At 52.6% G+C, this 24,428-nt stretch overlaps 1 protein-coding gene across 1 annotated transcript; it reads right to left on the bottom strand.

The window, feature by feature from the left end:
- Positions 1–543: 543 nt before the first annotated feature.
- ALDH5A1 (aldehyde dehydrogenase 5 family member A1) lies at positions 544–23,683 on the bottom strand. Its single transcript, XM_035030444.1, has 10 exons — positions 23,366–23,683; positions 19,822–19,905; positions 18,842–19,012; positions 17,121–17,237; positions 13,316–13,459; positions 10,872–11,015; positions 8,680–8,838; positions 5,390–5,559; positions 2,094–2,152; positions 544–795 (listed from the first exon to the last, which is right to left on the bottom strand). The coding sequence occupies exons 1-10, from the start codon at positions 23,681–23,683 to the stop codon at positions 590–592; spliced, it is 1,572 nt and encodes a 523-aa protein (XP_034886335.1). The 3' UTR covers positions 544–589.
- Positions 23,684–24,428: the final 745 nt, after the last annotated feature.

Here is a 24,428-nt window from a genome sequence, read left to right as displayed (position 1 = left end):
TGTGACTCTTGATCTCAGGGTCGTGAGTTCGAGCCCCATGCTGGGTGTAGAGGTGACTACAAAAATGAACTAAAAAAAAAGAAAAGGTCCAGGAAAAGGGAAAGGTGCTCCTTCGTTCCTCACAGAAACACAGGCAATTCGGGGCTGTTTCAGAGGTCTTGAAAACCCATCGATTCAGCCCGTGCGGCAACACCTCCAAACACGCGGCAGGCTCTGCAGCGCCGAGGGGGCGGACGGCTGGGGATGGTGTGCCCGCTCGTCATGCTCAGGGCTCTTCCCTGCAGACCTCTGGTCGGGGCTCAGAGCCACAGGGGGGACGGCTGTGATGGAGCCTTTGGGACGTCCCCCCCACCCCGGGGCCATGCGGGTTCCTGGGGAGACTGTGGCTGCCACAGGCATGCGGCATCTGCTGGTCCCTGGTCGGGTAAGGGGAGGGGGGGCTCCCCTCTGCTTGAGATGATGAGCATGCGGTGAGTTTTTAAAAATTCCTAATTCCAATAACCCATTCGTTCACTTAAAATAATGGATGGCACGTCCACATACATGTAAGTAAGCTTCCTTTTTTATTTTTTTAAAGAACTAACGAATCCTACAAGCCTCCGAAACACACGTATTTGAGCTCCAGATACTCATCAATGCCATACTTGGACCCCTCTCGCCCGAGGCCGGACTGCTTCACCCCACCGAAAGGGCACTCCACAGAGGAGATCAGTCCCTCGTTGACGCCAACCATGCCGACTTCCAGCCGCTCTGCCACTCTCCAGATCTGGGCCGGGTCTTGGGAGTAGAAGTAACCTGTCATGGGGATAAGGACGTACACAGCACGTAGGACAGTCGTGAAAGACCTCACGTCTGAAGCTGAGGATACCACCAGCGACGGCGTGTCTCGTCACGGGCCTGGAATCCTCCCTGCTCCCATAGGGGCCCCATGGTCCTGTTCATCGCAGACCCGTGGGACATCGTCATTCTGCTTCTGTCCCACTCACGGGGGCTCGCTTCACCGCCTCCCAGGACTGCAGCCGTAACCTCCCCACATCCTGCCGTGCGCGGCCCAGGCTCTCCTGCACACCTCTGACCCGACTGTGGGACTCTCCTCATGCTCTGTTTGCCCCCCCCTCCGGTGACTCCTTGCTGTTTACAAAATACGGTTAAATTCTTTGTGGGTACTCGAACCCTCCCCAGTGTGAACTCGGGCAACATTTTCAGCGTTCCCTTCCATCATGCCAATCACCAACCATCCTGTCCTTGTGGCCAAACTGTCCTTGTCCTTCCTTCTTAACTCCCCTGGTCCCCTCTGCCCAGAATCTCTCTCCTCCCACCTCTGCATGATCAGATCGCTGCCCATCACTGCTGACCTAATGCAGGGTGCGGTTCCCCTCGTCCCACCGTGAAGGGAAGGAGCACGGAGCCGTGTCCCAGAGGTGCTCCCGCACACCTCTCACCCGAGCCTTAGGATAACTCTCTGCAGGCGGCGTGGGGGAAGGGCCTCCACGGTGTGCGCGCCCTTCCTGTTATGAATACTTCTCTTACAGCCGGAGGGGCAGCTTCTGTGGAGACACGGCCTTCTCTGTATCCTCCTCAGCACTCCCCTCACTGCGGGCACTGACGTCGATTTGTCGGGTGCATGTGTGTGCATCTAATGATGTCAGGATAACGGGGTATGTGCTGCGGCCGCCCTGACCACCTCCAAACTAAAGGGACAGGGACCACTCAGGCTCTGTCTGCACACTCGCCCACTGCCACCGCCCTCAGTCTGGGTCAGGCCGCCGGGAGCCAGGTAGAATGGAAAGAGACAGACTTGGCATTTGCAGGCATGAAGCCTCGGAGGCCGCGGGACTTTGGGGCGTGGGCTGCCCCACAAGCTGCCCCCCTCTTCTCCTGCGCTCCCTCCGCTCTCTGCAGGGAGCGCCCACACGCAGAAGGACCAGACGGCAGGCCGGGAACTTGCACAAACCCACCTGTGCCCCGGAAAGTAACAAAACATACACCCCAATGGCGTCTCCTTCTCAAAACCCAGGGCGATGTTTCAAAGGCAAGCGCGGCACCAGCTCGAGAAACGGGGAGCACGGCGCCGAGCGAGGAGGGCCGCCTACCTGCCAGCCCCACGTCGGCCGCGTTAGCGATGGCCACAGCCTCGTCCTCTGTGTCGAACCTGCCGAAGTGGAATGCGCGGTCAGCAAAATCTGTAGGCGACAGTAGGGAAAACCCGCTGCCTTGTCTCCCGATTGGCCTCCCAAATAACGGCAGGGGCTAAACGGCACCGAGACCCCGGGGCAGGTGCGGAAGAAAACAGCCCCGCTGCTCCACACGCTGGCTCCTCTCTTGCCAGAGAACAGGAGGCACGCAGGCTGGTGGGATGCAGCGCATCCGAACGTCAGACCGAGTGCCTTCCAAAGGGGTGACCGCTCTGCTACGTCCTGAGACCGCAGCGCAAGCAGCGCCCACTCGGAAGCAGGCGGAACGGAGGAGAGAGGCTCCCGGGGGCCGGCGCCGGGCCCTGCTCCTGCCTGAGGCGCCGAGTGGTCGTTCCAAAGCCCTCCGCGGTCCCTTCCAGCTCTGCCACTGTTCCTCTGGAACAAGATGTGAGGAGCGTTCTTTGGGGCAGAGGGCTCTCAGCCCCCATCCTTAAATTCCGAGCTCTGCTGGCACCGGGCAGAGCCAGCAGGGGCCCCCGTCTACACAAGGGGAAGGGAGAGAAGAGGGCTCCGGGGGGAGATCAAGGAGGAGACCCCAGGAGGATCACTTGTCCCGAGGATGCGCAGCCGTACCTCCTAGGCTTGCCGACTTGCAGACAGACGGCGAGTGTTCTGCCCGCTGGAGAGCAGAGTAACAGCGCACGGCTGGTGTTCCCACTTCCCCCTCAGAAACAGAGTCATCACCTCACTGACTGTGGCATCCCTGAGGATTTTCACCTTCCCGCACACCCTGGAGCTGTGCGCCCAGCACCGTACCCAGAGGAGAGGTGTGGGAAGAGCGGAGCCGGCTAGCAGCAACTTGTCCCCCTCCCTGACCTCACGCTTCGATGACGAAACGACCACCATAATGCTTCGGCACTGTGCTACGTGCCTTATCACATCACGTAACGGAACCTCCGTCACCGCTCTGCGAAGCAGGTACTGGTTCTGTTCCTTTCCCACGCGAGGACCCTGGGACTAGAGAAGTTAATTCGTCCAAGGGTACACAGGTGGGAGGCAGCGAAGCCTACATCTACACCCAGTTCACCTCCAAAGCCTGCATTCCTCACCACTGACTGCATCCTCTAGGCTCCTTGGAAATGTCAAGTTCACATCCTAGGTAAAAAAATTTTTATTAAGACAAGACAAAAGGGCGCCTGGGTGGCTCAGTTGGTTGGGCGACTGCCTTCGGCTCAGGTCATGATCCTGGAGTCCCGGGATCGAGTCCCGCATCGGGCTCCCTGCTCGGCAGGGAGTCTGCTTCTTCCTCTGACCCTCCCGACCCTCCCCCCTCTCATGTGCTCTCTCTCTCAAATAAATAAATAAAATCTTTAAAAAAAAAAAAAGACAAGACAAAAGTTCTTCAAGCGGTCCATTTCCCCAGTGATGGATTAATATGTGAATTTCATTGGCAAGACGGTAACAAAGCCAGGAAAGTATATGGCAAGAGAGACTTCTGTCCCAGACAAGATAGCATGGGTAGCGCCGGGGACCAGCTCTCCCTGGGAACCTGATGCTGGAGATGCCAGAGGACAGAGAGAGAGAGTCTTAGCTCAAAAACCCTCAATTAGCAACTAAGACCAAAAACACAAGACGCTTCTGGGGGCCGAGAAGGTGGCTGGATCCTGAGGGAATGATGGCCTCAGGTGGGAGAGAGCTAGGGGCCACCCACGGAGGGCTGGGAAGGGCCGGAGCGCCATGGAGCCTGCAGGGGAGGGGGGAGGGGCTGCACCCGCGCCTCCCCCGCTCCCCCCGTGCCTACGGATTCAGGTGCTGTTGCCTTAGACCTGGGTCCCTGGGCCAATGGTACATGCCTACAAGCAGGAAAGCAGCAGGGCCAGCTCAGGGTGGTGGGGCCCAGGCAGAACTCGAGCCCCGCTGGCTCGGTGAGTCACCCAAAACGAGTGAAGACAACAGCATGAACCAGACGCCTCTTCCCCTGAACCCCTCTTGTTACTCCAGAGGTAACCACAAAACACCCCAGGAAGCCAAAAACACCTGGGGCACAGGCAGTCGTGTTGAGAATGGACTTTCATACTAGAAGCTTCCTTCCTGAGGCTCAGATGTATCAGAAGCAGCCCAGACTAGGCCTAAGCTTTTTACCACAACTCCAAGGCAGACACTAAGCGTTCAAAGAGCTACAGACGAGCTCACAGAGAAAACGAGAAGACATCTGAGGAGCTCTGAGAAGGAGAAGCATGACATACAGAACGACCTACACTGTAGGAGGCGGAAACCGAGCAACAGAATAAAACGGAAGAAACGGATAAGCATCCACGGCAACGTAAGGGAGAATAACGAAGCGGGAAGACTCCATGACGGGGAAGAATGAACTGGAGACGCCAGGGATGGAAGAGTAACCGAGGCGCGCGGCGGATGGGCTGGGTAGCAGAGCGCGCGTATCTGAGGAACGCAGGACTCCACTGGCAGGTGCGGGGACCCAGAGTCTCTGGAGGCCTCGGGAATGGATGAAGATGTGCAGTGAACACACAGGCGTGAAGAGAAGCAGGGGTAAGGCGGGCATGGCACCACCACAGGCTTCCTAGGAGGCCGTTAAGGAACCAATGGGGGGAGAGAAATACCTGGAGAAACAATGACCAAGAATTTCCCAGGACTAGACAGACACCTGGGATTTTAAAGGAAGTCGTTAGGACCACAGCGTGGAGACGCTCCCGATGGGCCTCACCGGTAAGACTTAAGGATGTCAAAGACCCGTGAGAAATCCAAACAGCCTCCAAGAGGAAAAGCTGGTCCCTCCAAGAGCAGACACCAGCTTTCTCGGTTAACAACCCCGGAAACAATAGACAATTAGTGGTATCTTCACAGTGCCGAGCCCAGAATTCTATCCAGGTGAGTTAGTACTGACCTTTGAAAGTGGGATAAAACATCACCTAAGAGCACGGCAAGTTCACCTGCCACTGACTCCCTTGAAAGAACTCTTTGAGGACGTGCTCCCCTGAGAAGATGGACCAGCCGAAAGCAAGAAGTAAGAAGGCAAAGGAAAGAATCTGGTGAATTTAGGGGTCTATGATAAAAACACATTTTTTTTTTTTCTTCCAGAACCATGACCTGGACTCGGCTTCCGGCTGAAACAACAGAGCTCTGCTCTGCAGGAACCCCCCCACCCCCGGGCCTCGAAACAGAACTCCAACTGCCCAGGTGTCCCTCTTCTGCCCTGATCCTCTCCCGTCTTCCTGCCGGCGGGGTGATCTTACTTGATCACTGGCGCCAGAGGCCCAAACGTCTCTTCGTGAGAGCAGAGCATGTCCCTGGTGACATTGCTGAGCAGGGTGGGCTCAAAGAAGTTTTTTCCGAGTTGGTGTCGCTTCCCGCCGGTCACAACGGTGGCCCCTTTGGAAACCGCGTCACTCACGTGTTTCTCTACCTGTGTGAAGAGAAAAAGAGGAGCCTGGGAGAGCTGGCTTGAAGATAACTGTGGAGATGATACAATCTCTTAAGAGTGTTAAATCTATAGGGAACGGTTTTTTCTTTCTTTCTTTTTCTTAAAAAATAGGTTGAGAACAATGTGCCCTGGTTCCTTCCAGGTAGAAAGAACCAAATATGCACAGACACAGAGGCAGGAAGACGGCACGTGGTGTGGGCAAGTGCCACCTTCCCCTGCTCTTAGATTTTCCACTGTCTGATCCTATAATTTGTTGAAGGGTCTAGTATGGCCTGATGTCCTTCTGAGCCTGACACTCTGCAGTTTTCCTGGGATTTGTTCTTTGCACTCTTGAGTTAGCTCCAGGTTCTTGGGCGCCATGTTGTCCTCCTGGCTTTCATTCTGTTCTATTACATTCTCCTCAAGTGGCTGTTTTGGGAAAGGCACGCTGAAAACGCCTACTTCCTGAGTTTTCCGACAACGCATGTCTGATGTCTTACCTTGTGTTGGTTGGGGACGGAATGGTGATCCGAAATCATTTTGCTTCAGAACTCTGGAGTACACATCGCTATTTCTATTGTTGTTGATGAAAGTCATGTTCAGAGATAGTTCTCCCTTCTTGGCGGGTAGCTGACCCCCACTCTCTGGAAGTGTTTAGGATCTTCTTCTATGTTCCTGACATTCCATGTTTTAGCAGAATGTATCTGGGGCTTTTTCCTTTCATTCCACTAGGTGGTTGGTAAAGTCTTTCCATGTGAAGCATCATTTCCCCTGGCTCTGAGTTTTCATGTTATTGATTTGATAATGCTACTTTTCCCCTCCCAGTTCTTTCTGGAGCACCTGTTGCTAAAATGGATATCCCCTCACCTCAGATTAATTCATTTCTTTTCAAATTTCTATCATATTTTTCATCTCTTTGTTTTTTGCTTTAAATTCTGAGAGCTCTTCCTGATCTTGTCTTCCATCTTCATCTACTGATTTTTTTTTTTTAATATTTTATTTATTTATCTGAGAGAGAGAATGGGAGACAGAGAGCATGAGAGGGGGAGGATCAGAGGGAGAAGCAGACTCCCCGCCGAGCAGGGAGCCCAATGCGGGACTCGATCCCGGGACTCCAGGATCATCACCTGAGCCGAAGGCAGTCGCTTAACCAACTGAGCCACCCAGGCGCCCCCATCTACTGATTTTTTAAAAAAGATCTGACCATCATGTGTTTAATTTCTAAAACCTTTCTCATTCTCATTGCCTCGTTTTCACAGAACCTGCTTTTGTTCTATAGATAGGCAATCTGCTGAAAACACAGGGAGAACGCTATTCAGTTCTAAGAAAATTCCTTTCTGTTCCCAGACTCATCCTCTTCCTTGAGGGTTGACTGTTCCTCTTATGTGCTGAGGGTTTGCCCTAAAGTTACCATGATTGCTGGTTGCTCACCTTCCTCGTGAAGGACTGGCTTGGTTAACTTAAGTGGGTGACATGGGTGGCTTTGTGGTTTCCAATCTCTCCCCTGAACAAGAGGGGCAACGGCAAGCTCAGGTTTATTCTGATTTGGCGGCTTCACTTCAGGGACAGCCCCCTTCCCCAAGGGGCCAAGGCAGGGGAGCCCAGCTCCAGGACACCCACCCTCACTCTTGAAGCTGGAGCACTTCAAGGGACACTTTAACGCATGCTCTCTCTTAGGGCAATCCCAAGGCAAGAATACAGAGCTCTGTCAAGCCTCGATGCTTCCCCTGGGTCCCACGGGCTGACGCTGACCTGACTGCCCACTGAGGCCGGGCAGCCCTGGGGTCTTGGTCCTCAGGCGGCCGATGAACAGCAGGAGCACAGGTGGGTGCTGACCTGGCTCTAACTTAATTTTGGTTCCTCAGGTGACACCCAGGAGGCTGGCTGTGTCACCCTTCTTTCCCCACATACAACCCAGCCTCCAACTTCGGTCTGCTTTAAATGATTTCATTAAAGTCCTTTCCACTAGTAGAGATTTACCGAAGGAACATATGGGATGTTCACGTTTTTTGTTTTTTGTTTGGATGTTCATATTCTAAGAAAGTTCCTTGTAAGCAACTCTAAAAAGATTATGGGGGTTTTCCCCCCTTTATTTATTCAATTCCAGTATAGTTAACATCAGTGCCTTCTTAGTTTCAGGTGTACAATATAGTGATTCAACAATTCCATATATTACTCACTGCTCATCACGGTAAGTGCGCTCTTAATCCCCTTCAGCTATTTCTCCCATCTCCTCACCCTCCTCCCCTCTGCTGACCACCAGTTAGTTCTCTAGAGTTAAGAGTCTGCTTTTTTGGTTGTGCCTTTTTTCTGTTTCTTAAATTCCACATATGAGTGAAATCATATGGTATTTGTCTTTCTCTGACTGATGTACTTCACGTTACACTCTAGAGCCATCCATGTTATTGCAAATGCAAGATTTCATTCTTCTTTATGGCTGCATAATATTCCATTGTGTGTGTGTGTATATATACACACCACATCTTCTTTCTTAAAAAGGATTATGTTTTAAAACAGGAGATTATGTCTTAAAACAACAAGGACAACTAGCTAGTGGTCTATCTAGACTGTGACTTTCTATAAACAAAGAGATCCTTCCTAAAAGCAATTTCCCTTTCCTGCCATCTGTAAATCCTGGGCATGGCTTCTGGTATTCCGTATCTCCCTACCAGGATGCTTTTGTCAAGGACTCTTCTGGAAGGGTTTTTTTTTTTTTGTCAATGGAAGCCAGCATTTCAGCTGAAACATACATGATTTTAAAAACAAAACCAGTCTTCCTTTCCTTTTGGGTGTTCAAAAAATTAAAGAACTTTGTCTTTCAAGATCCTAATTCCTAGGGCAGCTAGGGATAAAATTATCACCACGATCACAGAAAATTTAGGGAGGGCAGTAGAAGATCTAAAGTGACAGATCTCATGGGCACTGTAATGCCAGAGCCAGAAAAGCTTATGGGCAGATGAAGCCACCTGATTTATACTTATGGGCAGAAATTCACTTTTTCCTGATTTCTCCATTGTTTCCAAAACAGCCTTGCTGGGCACTTTACCAAAGTGTTTTTTGCTAGTAAAGCCTTTGATATCGAAACCATGAAATTTACTTTAACAAAAAATCAAACGAACTTACCTTTTCTACTGCCTTTTCATCAATTAATGGGCCTTGAGTAGTTCTCTCCTCAAATCCATTACCCACATGCAGGTTTGTTTTAATTGCCTCAGCAAATTTCTTCACAAAGGAATCATGAATACCCCTTTGTACCAAGAAACGGTTTGAGCAAACACAAGTCTAGACAGGGAAAAATAAAAAAATAAAAAACCCCAAACTCACAGGACAGTTTGTCAGAAGCTGTTGACCCAACCAATAAACGTGTGACTGCTGCTACCTCTCTGAATATGAAAACACTTCCCCAGGTGGCTCTCGTCCTGTGTCCAATCTGCCATGTCCCTCCCCATGTGGGTGGGGCCCGAAGATAAACGCACTAAGTAAGTGCACATTCTTCTCCAACCTTCTCCATATCTGCCACACCTTGTGGTTAAACAAGTAAGCAAGTACAAATATCTGTGTAAAAAAGAGAAAGCCACCTGACCCAAGTTTTTTTCCAATGGCTTAAGTAAGCCACTATAAAACAAATAGGGAAAGAAGAAAAGAGCATAAAAAACCTGTAACTCCATGAGAGACAGTGATGCTGCAACAACAGAGCAGGGGCAGGATGGAAGGCAGTCAAAAACTGACTTATATCTATTAGCTTATTAAACTGTTCAGGGTTTGGCTGAATCTGACATTTTGAAAATGGACACAAGACCATTCTTCCATGTCAGCCTAAATTATTGAAAAGACCCTCGCTTATTTTTTTTCTAATTAAACCTAAATATATATATTTTAAAGATGTATTTATTTTAGAGAGAGAGAGAGCATGTGTGAGCAGGGGGAGAGGCAGAGGGAGAGGGAGAGAGAAAAAATCCTCAAGCAGACTCCCTGCTAAGTGCAGAGCCCAACATGGGGCTCAATCCCAGGACCCTGAGATCACGACCTGAGCCAAAATCAAGAGCTTGTCACTCAACCAAATGAGCCACCTAAGCACTCCTAGACCTAATATTTTTAAATTATAAAACATAACCATATTATAGGAAATGCAGTTATCGCTGACAGATTTTCTTCTTGTGTTTTTTCTTAATCATGTATTTTTCTAGTAGAAACTATAGGTAAATAGATATAGACATAATTTTTTGTCCTATGCATTTTTATTGGCTTCAAGCAATACCTCAAAGTTGTAGCTTTATGAGTGTGACTCTGAAGGTCGCACCTATTAACATTTTACGTTTCTAAAAGGAAACAAAGGTATTTCTGAAACAACCAAGCTTATTTAAGGTTATATGAAAGGGGAGAAATTAATCACCGAAGGTCAATACAAGGATGAAAACTACTTGATACAGAGTACTATATAACATTTCACCTTTTCCCACAATATTACCTTTCAGGCGTTTTTATTGTCTCTGGAATGCATTTAAAACCACTTATTGATGGTACTCTGAGACAAAGTACTTGAGAATATTTTGTAAGACGCCAGGTTCCTGGCAACAGCTTGGAGAGAAACTGGGAGATGGGACCCTCAGTCCACTGAGTTGGTACTGCGACCCAAGGGTCTAGGACTTCAAGTCAACCAGTGTCTCCAGAGTTCCATTTTCTCATCTGTATCAGGTCACTCTGAAGGTCATGCCAGATGTGCTCAGCCAGGATTTCCTGTGGAGGTGTGAGCTCGAGCCACCACTCTCCCGATGACAACCTGGACACCCCCTGGGTACGCTGTACCATGTGCCCATCAGGCCCCCTCCATCTCAGGGACAGTGAGACCCAGGCAATAGCGTTTTGAGTTTTTCAAGAACAATCTCAACATTTTCCTACCTTTTCCTTAAGACTGTGGGCCTCAGACCCTAGCTGTGTGGGCTGTTTTGTATCTGAGGAGATGATTTTATCTGTTCAGTAGAGAAAAGCCCAATGAGGGGAAACTATGAAAATAACCAGATTCAAAGAGTAGGAAGACGAAGAGAACAATGTGATTAAACATCTGTTCAGGAAATTGCTCGAAGCCAGGGATCACACCTTATTTCTCTTTGGACCCTCTGAGCCGAGAACAGCTGCCGGCAAAAAGAGCTCTTAATAAATATGTGCTGAAAGTGAGTAAAGGACGAATGATGGAAGGAATCTGCAAGTTTCCTTCCAGGAGGTGAGTTAGGCGGTAAGATCTTTGTGAAATACAGTCACGCGCGTGTGCGCGCACACACACCCACACACACCCTGAAAAACACTGCAGGACTCACCTGTCCAGAGTTCCTAAATTTGGACGTCATGGCCCCTGCCACAGCCTGGTCCACGTTGGCACTGTCAAATACGATGAACGGGGCGTGGCCGCCCAGCTCCATGGAGACCCTTTTCACAGAGCCTGCCACGTGGTGCAGCAGCATCTGTAGGCAGACGATAGACCGTGAGCGCCGGATCAGGATCGGGCCGGTAAGCCTTCGTTTCAAACACTGACCCAGCAGGGCACGAGCCAGGGGCACAGCAGTGTCTCCAGGATGACCGTTTGCGTAAGAACATACATTTGTAGGGGCGCCTGGGTGGCTCAGTTGGTTAAGCAACTGCCTTCGGCTCAGGTCATGATCCTGGAGTCCCGGGATCGAGTCCCGCATCGGGCTCCCTGCTCAGCGAGGAGCCTGCTTCTCCCTCTGACCCTCCCCCCTCTCATGTGCTCTCTCTCTCTCTCATTCTCTGTCAAATAAATAAAATCTTTATAAAAAAATAATAAATAAAGTTTCATTGGGCGCCTGGGTGGCTCAGGCGGTTAAGCGACTGCCTTCGGCTCAGGTCATGGTCCTGGAGTCCCGGGATCGAGTCCCGCATCGGGCTCCCTGCTCGGCGAGGAGTCTGCTTCTCCCTCTGATCCTCCCCCCTCTCATGCTCTCTCTATCTCATCCTCTCTCTCAAATAAATAAATAAAATCTTTAAAAAAAAAAAAAGAACATATATTTGTATACGATAAAGACACAGGAGGAAGGCTACAAGAAATTCAAAGTAGTTACATGGACAGAAGGGAGGGAGTCAGGGGCAGGCAAGAGCCTTCTGAACATAAGCATGTTTATACTGCCTTGCTTCTTGCACCATGTAGTGTACTACCTATTAAAAATTACATGGTAATAGGCTTAATCATAACATAGGGAAGATAATAAAATCACCCAGAATCCCACACCCTTAGCTTTTTTTTTTTTTTTTTAGATTTTATTTATTTATTCATGAGAGACAGAGATTGAGAGAGAGGCAGAGGGAGAAGCAGGCTCCCAAGCAGCACGGAGCCCGATGCGGGACTCGATCCCAGGACCCTGGGATCATGACCTGAGCCGAAGGCAGACGCTTAACCATCTGAGCCACCCAGGCGCCCCCCACACCCTTAGCTTACCACTGATAAAATTTTAAAGTATATTGATCCGGAATTTGGCCACATACACAGGTTCATATAGATGCACTTCTTTTTTTTTTTTTAAGAAAACAGAATGGTAGGGGGCGCCTGAGTGGCTCAGTCGTTAAGCGTCTGCCTTCGGCTCAGGTCATGATCTCAGGGTCCTGGGATCGAGCCCCGCATCGGGCTCCCTCCTCAGCGGGAAGCCTGCTTCTCCCTCTCCCTCTCCTACTCCCCCTGCTCGTGTTCCCTCTCTCGCTGTGTCTCTCTGTCAAATAAATAAATAAAATCTTAAAAAAAAAAAAAAAAGAAAACAGAATGGTAGATTTATACAGTTCTGTAAACTGCTCTATCTTCCCAATTAACCACATATCTGGAACACCTTAACATGTTCATAACACCTTATACCTTCTTCCTCCAGGGTAACACTATACCGTGAAGATTCTCTCATGGTAGCACACGCGTTTCTAGAACATTCCTTTAGATGCCGGCCTAAAGTTCCATTGCATGGCTGTTCCATAAATTTATTTATTCAGCCCCCATCTGTGGGAAATTTAGGCTTCCAATCCCTTGCTATTCAAAATAACGCTGCAATTATTCTCTCGGTATAAATTTGTAGAAATAGAATTGCTAACTCAATGCACAATTATAATGCTTTTTTTTTTTTTAAAGATTTTTTTTTCTTTTTATTTATTTATTTGAGAGAGAGAATGAGATAGAGCACGAGAGGGAGGAGGGTCAGAGGGAGAAGCAGACTCCCTGCCGAGCAGGGAGCCCGATGCGGGACTCTAGGATCATGACCTGAGCCGAAGGCAGTCGCTTAACCAACTGAGCCACCCAGGCGTCCCAATTATAAAGCTTTTTAAGGAAACAAAAAGACCTTTCTGTTTCTGTAAGTACCTTTATACTAAATACAATTTTGGTTCAGTTCTAAGACGTCCATTTCAACATCAGCTGTATGTTTCTGGAACCTTTAATTCTAGATTATGAAAGAAACATGCATTCCAGAACTGAGGACATACAACGGAGAGCCTTCAGCCACTTTACATGCAACTAATAATGGGAACTCTGGTCACCCCAATGCCTCAGTATTGTCCAAGAGGACGTCTGTCATGTCACGGTAAGTAAGGGACACCATTCAAAATGTCTCTGGATGGTGATCAGACATTACTTTATCCCACAGACCTCTTAACCCTCCCCTGCAGATCTCCCTAAGAAGGGTGCTAAAGATGAACTAGTATTTTCCTACTCTCTCTAGAGAGAGAAAATATTAGAATGACATCTGTTTTCTTTGAGACTTAGGTCACGTACCTTTCCGGTCGCTGTCGAGCCAGTAAAGGAAATTTTGGACACGAGAGGATCAGTACAAAGCGCTTCCCCTACTTCCTTCGCCTTCTTTCTAGAGCAGGGAATAACATTGTACACACCTGGCGGAATTCCAGCCTGGTTTGCAAGCTATAAAGAGAAACAGCAAACAGGGGGCAGCAAATGATCAAACTGGAAAAACAGAAAAAGAGAAATAGAGGTTTTAATCCAAAACGTAATGGGGGAAAAAAAAACAACTAAGCTGGCTTGGGGGACAGAATAAGAATATGTTTGGAACTGAAATAAGATCCTTATTCATGCTAAAGTGATTTTAAATGTGTTGTCACGCATTTAAATATTTATAGCATGGTTTTAATGCCACTTTCTTGTTTAAATTTATTTTAATTAATTTTTAATGCTACTTTGTTTAAAAAAATAACAAAACAAAACAAAAACCCCTTGGGATTTCTTTCCCGAGAAAAATCCAGGGAGAGTTCTGGAAGTTTTGGGTTCACCTGTAGAAGAAGCAAAGGGAGAGGGCGCAGGGGAGCACCTCCTGTGTGGGGGGCAGTGGCAGGCCGTCCCGCGGGGGACCCCCCCAGGGCAGTGGTGAGGAACGGGAGGCCTCGCGGGGGGCTGGTGCCCACGCCGCGCGCCAGGGAGGACGGGGCCAGCACGCTGACCCGCCACGGCCCTCTTTGGATCAGGCACGTCTGGAATCACGGTAGCTTCTGAATGTCACTGACTGTGACCCCTGCGCAAATCCGCCTGGGGTTCTGGGAAGACGGCGGGAAGCGCGGAGTGTGGCACTCTCTCCGAGTCCCCTCCTAAACGCAGAGAGGGCAATCACAGAGCCAAACCACAGCATCCGAGGCCGCACTTCCAAGACCGGGATGTAGTGCGAGCCCAGGACAGTCGTTTCTCAGCGCACCACGGGGCTGACCTAAGGTCTGACCGCCCGGGCACCTGCTTCAAAGACGCCGACGGGGGCAAAGGCCCGGCCGGCCAGACCACCGAGATAAGCAGCCAGGCAGCCCTCCCGCGGGAAGTTTCGCAACAGGGAGGGTTTGGCAACCTGCTTTCTCGCCTGACCCGGGGGTGCCGAGCCAGGGACAGCTGGGAGCGTCAGCACCTGCGGGAGGAGCCGCAGAAGGAAGCTGTCCATGGCCGCCACCGGAGAACAGCCCACCGCTGCTCCCGGGAGGGCACTGGGGCCGCCGGGTGCAAGAGCAGGTGATAAAGGAGGGGCAGGCTCGGTCAAGCGGGGAAGGGAACGGAGCCCGGAAATCTCAGGGCGGGGAAACAAAAGACACCCGTGACTTAGAGAATCGGGCCTCCTGCTAAAAGCTTAGGGAAACCAACTTCGTATAAAAATGAAGTAAACGCTCAGAAAAATACCCAAATCAAATCCCATACAACATGATTAGAAGAAAAGAAGAAACTAAAGAGCAGAAAGCATCCTCGTGGACAACAAAAGCACTCCCAGAAGACATGCCCACAAAACAGATCAAAGCGGTAACTGACACCGAAGGAAAAAAAGAAGTATCAAGATACAAAAGAACAACATGAATCAGAGAAATTCTGGAAATGAGGTAAGGGAACACAGGGAAGAATCAGAAATACAAGGAAAAACTAGGTTCAGAAATGAAAAGCAGGGAGCTCCACGTTCGGTATAGAGAGGCCTTAAAAATGAAATCCTTAAAAAAAAAAAAAAGGAAGAAAAGAAAAGAAATGAGCAGCACTGACCAGCAGCCCTGCCAACGTCACGACAAGAGACAGCTGGCCGTATGCGTCTCCCGATAAAAGGACACGAGGAGGCCGAACCGACATCTGACGAAGTCTGGATGAGGTTCAGAGGTTTTGTTTGTTTTTTTTTTTAAAGATTTTTATTTATTTGACAGAGAGATACAGCGAGAGAGGGAACACAAGCAGGGGGAGTGGAGAGGGAGAAGCAGGCTTCCCGCTGAGCAGGGAGCCCAATGCGGGGCTCGATCCCAGGACCCCGGGATCATGACCCGAGCCAAAGGCAGTCGCTTAACCGACTGAGCCACCCAGGCGCCCCTTTTTTTTTTTTTTAAAGATTTTTATTTATTTGACAGAGAGATACAGTGAGAGAGGGAACACAAGCAGGGGGAGTGGAGAGGGAGAAGCAGGCCTCCTGCCGAGCAGGGAGCCCGATGCGGGGCTCGATCCCAGGACCCCGGGATCATGACCTGAGCCGAAGGCAGACGCTTAACGACTGAGCCACCCAGGCGCCCCTTCATAGAGGTTTTTAAAACACGTGGTCCTGAGCCTTTCCGATCAACACAGATGTGTGTTTCCAAATAAATTTTGTAAGCAGGAGGGGTCTGCTGGTCATAGATCAGTGCGGGCTCTGAACACCGTCACCTGCAGGAAGCACATCGCTAACTCTGCACGCCTGAGGAGTCTAGTCGTAAGTTCACTTACACACATCGTGCAGATTTAAGAATCATTTCAAGGAAAACCGTAACAGCTCATCTAAAAGAAGCCTTCTGTTCGGTTAACGTTTCCATAGGACTAAAATGTCCAATCTGCCTCTGAAATAAGATGCTGTTGGGGGAAGTGCCCTGAGGGTCTGGAGCCGCACCCGGTCCCTGAGAGCTCCGAACAGCAAACGTGGCAACTGTTGCTGCCTTCTAGAAGCTTCTCCAGCCGACCACAGGGCCAAAGACAGCAGCGCAGGGACCCAAAGGAGGAGGACTCTCGGCCCAGGAAGGATGCAGATGACGAGGCCAGAAACAGACCCCCATACTCAGTGTGGCTCTCACGGCTCGGAAGCCCTCCCTACCCCGAACATTTCCTGAGGGCCTCCCGGGCCCAGGCACCGTAGAAGGTTCTGGCATTCAGCAGTGAACGAAACAGAGGCGAGTCTCCGTCTCCGCGGACCTGACGTGCTCGTGTCCGTGAGACAGCCAGCATGTCAGGTGGCTCGGAGCTACGGGAAGAAGAACAAAGCAGAGAAAGGATCGGGAGCACGGGAGTCCGAGGCTGTGATTTTCCAAAAGGGGGCCAGCAGAGCCTCCCTGTAAAGGTGGCATCTGGGGAGGAACTTTCCGGAAGAAGAAAAGGCAGGTGTAGAGCTCGGTTGGGGGGAGCCTGGTGTGGTCTGAGGAGTGGAAGGGGTCAGAGTGGCCAGAGCTGAGGGGTACGGAGTTTCGGAGTGACAGGTAAGGTAAGGGCAGAGGGGGGATTGGGGCTCGGGGGGTGGCATCTCACAGGGCCTTGGAGACCACTGTAGGAAGTCTGGGCTTCACTCTGGGGGACATGAGAAGCCATTGGATGGTTTTAAACAGGAGAATGGCGAGACCTGACTGAATGCTGACTGAACTGGAGAAGGGAGAGGTAAAGAGGAGGTTCCCTAAAATGTGAGAAATGCCCACATTTTAGTCGTGGGCTTGCCTACTTAATAAAAGTGACGGACAGGTACTATTTGTAGGGCAGCCTAAAATACACATTGTCTACAGATGTCAGGAAGTCCCCCATCCATTGTTTTTTTCCTAAAACATCTGACTTAAGGGCACCTGGGGGGCTCAGTCGGTTGGACATCCGCTCTTGATCTCACGGTCGTGAGTTCAAGCCCCGCGTTGGGCTCCACGCTGGGTGTGGAGCCCACTTAAAAAAATAAAATCAAATATCTGACTTAAAATAATTGCTAGGAAGTTAAAACACAACCCATCCAGCATGAGATGCAGCCAAAGAAGGAGGCTTCGAATCAGCTTCTTTCTGCCCTGGATAAATAATCCCGGCTTGGACTTTGTCAGCTATGCACAAACATGGGGGAGAGGCTCACCTCGGCCAGGGCCAGGGCAGAGAAGGGCGTGTGTTCGGCGGGTTTCACCACCACGGTGCAGCCGGCTGCCAGGGCGGCCCCCACCTTCCGGGTGATCATGGCACTGGGGAAATTCCACTGGGGACAGGAGAGCAGAGAAAGTATGAGACAGGATGGACTGCCCCATAGTTCAAAACCAGGCAGGTCAGGAAGTCAGTCAACAATTCCATTGCTCCAATGGACTCTCACAGCGGTTCTCTGGCTCCTGCTCAGGTGAGCTCTCAGGACACCTGACACCTGGGTGTCAACTCAGGGACTCTGGAGGCATAGGAAACCTTTCCAGAATTTTAAACAGTACAAGATTATCCACACCAGGAGTTGGCAACCTTTTTCTGTAAAGGGCCAGATGGTCAATATTTAGGCTCTGTGGGATGTACAGTTTCTGCCCCAACGACTCCGTGGTTCTGATGTGGAGGCGGGCACAGCCAGTGTGTGCAGGAATGGGCATGGCTGGGTCCCAATAAAACTTTACTTATAAATATAGGCAGGGACGCCTGGGTGGCTCAGTCGGTTAAGCGTCTGCCTTCGGCTCAGGTCATGATTCCAGGGTCCTGGGATCGAGTCCCGCATCGGGCTCCCTGCTCAGCGGGGAGCCTGCTTCTCCCTCTGCCTCTGTCTCTCTCTCTCTCTCTGTGTCTCTCATGAATAAATAAATAAAATCTTTAAAAAATAAATAAATAAATATAGGCAGCAGGCTGGATTAGGCCTGAAAGCCGTAGTTTCGCTGACCCTTTGGGAGAAAATACCAGCCAAGGTAATTTTGAAAATGGCAGATGATTTATGACCTCCTTCTCTCTATTTATGGATAGATATTTGTAGTTATCACCGTATCTATATTAACAGCATTTTTTTTTTTTATTTTGACAAATCCTCGTCCAGTGCTCATTCTGTGCTAGGAAGCACTTCTAAATGATAATTAATGAAATCCTCACCCCAACCCGCTGCGGTATTACTACACCGGGGAATAACGAGGACATTACTCTGGGGAAACCGGGAGAAGCTAAGTACCTCGCCCAGGCTCACGCAGCTGGGGAACAGTGAGCTCTGAGGCACACCTGGTCAGGCTGGGCTAAGGGGGTGTCTGACAGCCAGCGGCCACCCTCGAGGAGTAGACGGGGGACGTCGTGGACGGCAGCCACACGAGGCTGGTCACCAGGAGAGCGCGGGGCGCCCCTCAGGGGCCGCATCCCCACCCAGGCAGACGCAATACTGCATCTGGAGACCTTCTCACCTGCAGAACCCGGCCCAGTGCCCGCTGGTCGGCACACTAATACTGGGCTGTGGATGATAATCGTAAACTGAGCATAAAGTTTTCCCCACGCCATGGCACATTAAATGTGTCATAGCTTAAGTCTTAGAAAAAAAAAAAGATCTTTTCCGACGTGCTAGGCCCGGCCTAGAAGAAAAGCCCCGGGTCCTGCTGTGGGTCGTCCGCCTCTGCAGGAGTTACCCAACAGGCATTCCCACTCACCGCCCCGCACCGGGGTGTCACAGAGGACCCGCATACACCCCTCCGCGGGACAGGGGAGGGACGGAGCCGGCGGGGCGGTGGGGGGGGAGGGGGGGGACGACACACCTCCTCACAAGGGAGGAGGCCGTGTCATCCCAGTCCCGCCCCATCTCCTACCCCGGGACCTCGCCCGTCCTTCCCATCCCCATCCCCGTCCTGCCGGACCTCGTACCGGGGTGATGACTGCCGCCACCCCAACGGGCTGCTTGAGGACCAGGGCCCGCCTGTCTCTTGCGGGGGTGTGGATGACGTCTCCGTAGATGCGGCGGGCTTCCTCTGAGAACCACTCCAGGAAAAGGGCTGCATAGACCACCTCCCCCTGCGCCTCCTTCAGTGGCTTCCCCTGGAGCAGAAAAGGACACATTCACCGCGTCTCACGACAAAGGCATGACTCTGCCAGGTGGCATGCAGAGCAGACACTCTCCCGTTACCAAACCCCCGGGACCGATGGGAAATGCGCGACCCCAGCGGGCGTCCGAGAAGGCGAATGACAGGTGGAGACGGGAAGCCAGGCCACAATCCGTCTACACCCCGGCAGCTAGAAGGGCGACTTCGCACTTGTTTCTCCTCGGACGCCTGCTGGGTGTTGGGACCCTGCTGTGAAGCCATGATTACAGCTATGGAGAAACTTCTGGCACGTTTTTAAACACACACACGCAGCGTGAAGAAAGTCAACCACACCAATCAGAGAGAAAAAATGTGGAATGGTGGCAAAGCATTGTTCACAAAATTCCACTCAAAATCTATTTCTCCAGGATTATTATTATTATTACTGTCCCCCCGTTCCCCGCCCACCTCCCCTCTGGCAACCACCAGGCTGTTCTCTGTATGTAAGAGTCTGTCTCTTTGTCTTTTTTTTTCTTTGTTTCTTAAATCCCACGTATGAGTGAAATCATACGGTATCTGTCTTCCTCAGAATGACTTATTTCACTTAGTGTAACAGGCTCCAGCTCCGTCTATGTTTCTCGTATATCATTCAAGGGTAGAACATACAAACTGTTCTAGCAAATGTGAGGCCTGACACAATAATTACTGCATAGCTGATCACTAGGCAAGGACTTCCCATTTTCTTTAGCTGCAGGCTTGCCCGGGCTTGAGCCTGAGCATTCCGGGACAGCTTCTTAGGGGAGCAAGTTAGGGCCCTGAACTTACACTTTCAGCTGTAATTATCTTGGCAAGGTCATCCTTATTTTGTATCATTAGGTCGTACCATTTCCGAAGTAATGAACTCCTCTCCTGGGAAGGAAAGAAAAAGAGCAACAGAAATACAAAATAACCTTCCATGTCCTCAAACGGTTGCTGTGTGGTCTCACGCTCGGGGAGACACACGCTGACCTGTCTTCTTCTTTTTTAAAATGATGCGTAAGTGACGTGTATATAACACAATGTTCGTGTCAGGTGTGCAGACCTTCCTTTGATAAGCAATAAGGAAGATTCCATTTCAAGCTGCATCTAAGGGTTGTATTGAGTCATAAGTTGTAAAAGAGAAAAAGACTTGGGTCCAACAGCACAAAGACGAGTAACTTCACCACACACAGCTCTGGTTGCGAGCTCGCCCTGTGCAGGAGCAGGGAGGAATCTGATGACTCCAGGCCAGTGCTTATTCTGGGGGAGAGACAAAAGCCTACGCTCTAGGGGGCGTGGCCTGGAGAAAGAAATCAAAGATCTGAGCCCAGGGCCTGCGGGACACAGAGTCCATGCTTCGCCTGAGAGAGGTTGAGAGGACGTGGAACGGCGTGAGAACTGCAGGAATGCAAAGTAGATTCGGCTTGCTGGCGGAAAACACACGTCCAGGCCGAACACCGGAAGCCAGGGGAGGCAAGGGGCCACCCTCAGGATGCACGGCCCGTGTCGGGGGTTAATGGTGTGTGCCCCCAACAGAAGTGCTGCCGTTCCAGCCCTCAGTACCTCAGACAGGGACAGACAGGGTCTTTACAGATGTGACCGAGGCAAGCAAGTTACAGTGACGTTCAGTTTTTAATAAATTCAAAGTTAAAACTTTTTAAAAGTTTTGTTAATCTAAAATTAGGGTGTGTCCTACTCCAACATAAAAGGGGGCTCCTTGTAAAAAGGGGGACTTTGGACACAGAAACAGGAATGCACAGAGGGTTAGGGTTAGGACACAGGGAAAAGACAGCCGCCTGCAAGTCAAGGACAGAGGTCTGGGGCAGATCCGTCCCTCAGAGCCCTCGGAAGGAACCAGCCCTTGACTTGGGATTTCGAGCCTGCAGAGCTGGGACAGTATGTTTCTGTTGTTTAAACCATCAGGTTTGTGGTACTTCGCGATGGCAGCCCCCGGAAACCACTGCGGTCTTTGTGAGGAGCTGTGAGAGTGTGTCGGTCTCCAGCAGGGAGGCTCGCGTCCCACCTGAGCAGGGATGCGTGGTGGGTGGCGGCCTCGGAGCCCAGCTCAGCCACGCTCCTCGTCCGTACCCTGCATCAAGTCTCTGCCTCAGAGAGCCACTGAAAGCACTAGATAAAGCACCTGCAACGCGCCCAGAACAGCCCTCAGAGACGGCCTCGTCCTAATCCCTGGAACCTGCGAATCTGTTCCCTCACAGGGCAAAGGGATTTTGCAGATGTGATCGCGTAAAGGATCCCGAGGTGAGGAGGGCATCCAGGTGGGCCCAAGGGAACCACAAGGCTCACTTAAGAGGGAAGCAGGACGGTCCGAGGCACACAAGGTGGTGGTACCAGAAGCGGAGGCTGGAGTGAGGTGGGGGTCGCCTCCAGACGCTGGGAAGGAAGCCCCAAGCGGTTCCTGAAGGAACACAGCCCTGCCAACACACGTGGGACTTCTGACCGCCAGAACAGTGAGAGAATAGATCTGGGTTGTCGTGTTGATTTGCCTTAATTTGTTAAAGCCGCCATTGGTGACTAATGCGTTAGCTCACAGAGCCGTAAGTATCCGGCTCCCGTTTCCCCTGAGATCCTGCAGGAGCTCGCGAGCTGGGAAACAGGAGGTCCTAAAACCCGTGAAAAGAAGGACGTGAGGCAATGCAAACAATGTCACCGGGAAGGGCCAACCAAGGCGCATGGACCCAGCCACCGTTCAGAGCGGGGAGGAGAGCGGAGCCCAACGGCAGAAGCATCAGGTGAGCTAGACCTTGAGGATGGGGGTGGGCAGGGCGGACAGACAGGCCTGGGGGCAAGAGGGGTGGGTCAGGGCTGCCTTATACCGGAGCCGCGCCACAGCCCACCCGTCCTCCCTGCAGAGGCGGACCTGCCTTCCTTGGGACCGCCGAGCACCACTTCCTCAGCAAGACGCTCCACAAGCCTTCCAAGAAGGAAGGTTCTCTGAGAAGACTCCAGCTCCTGCAGGACGAGCGGACGCCGCCACGTTCACGCTCCAGGGGCATGGATGTCAGGTGGGTGACGTGACCACAAGCTGACGGCAGCCGTGAACGGTCCCGGCACCGGCCCTGGGGCTCCGAACAACCAGTCTCGAAGCCGAGTCTGGGCCGGAAGAGCTTCCCGGACACCTGTAGCACCCCCGGTCTCTCCTCCCCTACCGCGTCTCAGCTGGTGGTTAGTGGTTACTCCTTCCTTCCCGGTGCTCTGGCTGGAAGCCTGGGGTCCTGGCTGACCCCTCTTTTGCTCGCACCCCAACATCACCAGGGCCTCCAGCTGACGCTCTGGTCACAACAGATCCTTCTGCAGAGCGCCCTGGTTCAAGCCGCCGTCCCCTCTCGCCTCAATCTCCGCCAACAGACCCCTAACAGGCCTCTGCCCCCACCGTGCCCCTCCTTCCACCTGTTCTCCACGCTGGGGCCAGAGTACCCTTTCCCACCGCAAACCTGGTCACAGCTCTGCTCGAAGCCCTGGAGTGGTGCCCCGCCTCCCTCAAGGTAAAACCCCAGTCCTTAGGATGGCTGCACACCCCACTGGATCCAGCCCCTCCGCCCCCTGTTACTACGGCCTTCAGAGCTGCCCCTGCCTCCGGGCTGTTCTACAAACGGGTCAGGCATGCCCCTGACTCAGGAATTCTGCTCCAGCCCAGTTCCCGTCCCTCCTTCAATCTTTGCAGCCCCGGTCCTCAGTGAGGCTACTCTGATGTGTGGGCAGAATTGGGCCCACTCCACTCATAGGTTGAAGTCCTAACCCCCTGTATCTCGAACAGCGTCTTGAAAGAGGTTATTAAGGTTAAATGTGGTCATAGATGCGGGTCTTAATCCAGTATGACTGGTGTCTTTACGAGGAGAGGTTAGGACACCGGCAAATGCAGAGGGAAGGTCGTGCGCAGACGGCCACCTACAAGCCAAGGACATGTCAGTTAACGGCAGTCTCTCTACTCGGGCCGAAACCTGGAGAACGGCCGGCTGCCCGCACGGAGCCCGATTTCCCGACTAGCCTCCCTGTGTTGAACTGTGGCGGCCAGGGAGAGCCCCCTGGGCGCGCACCTGCGCCCCCCGCTCAGGCCCCTCCACCTGCTCACCATGCCCTCGGCTCGCTGGTAATTTCATGGGGCAGCTAAGGCTTCCGCCTCCCTCCTGGACAATTTCAGAGGCTGGGGGCGGCGCCTGTCCCTGGCCCCTGGCACAGTGCTTGGCACCAAGCCGACGCTCCACGCCTGCTCGCCGATCCCCTCTGTCTTGGTTTTATGGCTTTCTGCCTGGTGAATCCGGGGAATCGGGGAGGGGGAGGCGACGCGGCTGGTTCCTCTGTGGGGCAGCCCGGGGCCCCCGAGCGCGCTCACCTTGGCCGAGACGCCCCTCCAGCTGCAGAAGGCCTCGTAGGCGGCGCGCACCGCGGCGCGGGTCTCGGGCACCCCGCAGTCGGCCACCAGGCCCAGCTCGGCGCCGCTGGCCGGGTCGTGCACGGGGAAGGCGGCGGCGGCCGGGAGCCAGCAGCCGCCCACGAAGCGGTCGGTGCGGAGCAGCGCCGCGGACAGGCCCGCCAGGCCCCCGGCAGAGCGGCGGGGCTGCGCCGAGCAGCGGGGCCGCAGGCCGCGCGCGGCGGGCGCCGGCGGGAGGCGCGGGGCCCGGCAGCTCCGCAGCCGCAGCCAGGTCGCCATGGCCCCGGCGGCGGCGGCGGCGGCAGGAAGCAGGCAAGCGGGCGCGCGCCCGAGTGCAAGGGTCGGGGCGGCGGCGGGGGCGCGCCGGGGCCGCGGGGGCGCGGAGCAGCGCCCTCTCCCGCGTCCTCGGCGCCGCCGCCGGTCCTCCGCGGCGCGCCGCCTCGCTCCCCGCCAGACCTGGGAGGGCTGCCGGAGATGCGCCCGCGGGCCTCGCCTTCCAGCCTCGAGCGCTCCTGTGTGATGACTCCCTAGCTCCCTAGCTGCTGCAGGACAGCCGCCCCCCGCCGCCCCCGCGGTCCACCCCCTCCCCCCACCTGCATCCCCCGCCACTGGAATTGGGCGGGGTCCATCGATGCGCTGGGGGTGCCCCAGCCGCCAAGGGCGTGATCCCCGCTCTCCGTCGCCACAGCTCCCGCGCGCTCGGGGTCTAGGCTGGGGGTTCTCTGCGCCGGGCAAGTGTGGCTCCCTGTTCTGCCGCCTGGACGGTTTTCTGGGTGTGTGTTTACCTATTCCCCGCATCACTGGGAGCAGGGGGTCCCCCTGATGTGTCCCAGTGCTTCCCCAGAGAGACCGGTTTGGCCCCAAGCTCAGAATCTTGTCGACAAGCTGCGTGTGACCTTCACAGATCATCCTCAATTCTTCTCTTGCAGAAAGTTCTCTCGTTTGTAGTGAGATAACATAATGAACGGCTTCGCAGAGTTGCTACATTAAATTCAGCACAACGTTCAGAGTCCTAGTAGCTGCC

Source organism: Mirounga leonina, unplaced genomic scaffold (genome assembly GCF_011800145.1).
Source record: "Mirounga leonina isolate KUSES-001 unplaced genomic scaffold, KU_Mleo_1.0 Mir_366, whole genome shotgun sequence".
NCBI classification, from domain to species: domain Eukaryota; kingdom Metazoa; phylum Chordata; class Mammalia; order Carnivora; family Phocidae; genus Mirounga; species Mirounga leonina.
This window is presented reverse-complemented; position numbering and strand designations above follow the sequence as displayed.

Coding starts and splice junctions, on each gene's coding strand:
- ALDH5A1 (XM_035030444.1), bottom strand. CDS start 23,683: ATGGCGACCTGGCTGCGGCTGCGGAGCTGCCGGGCCCCGCGCCTCCCG. Junction 17,238..18,841: donor TGGCGGCAGTCATCACCCCG/GTACGAGGTCCG, acceptor TCCTGTCCCCAG/TGGAATTTCCCCAGTGCCAT. Junction 5,560..8,679: donor ATGAAAAGGCAGTAGAAAAG/GTAAGTTCGTTT, acceptor CTCTTCACACAG/GTAGAGAAACACGTGAGTGA.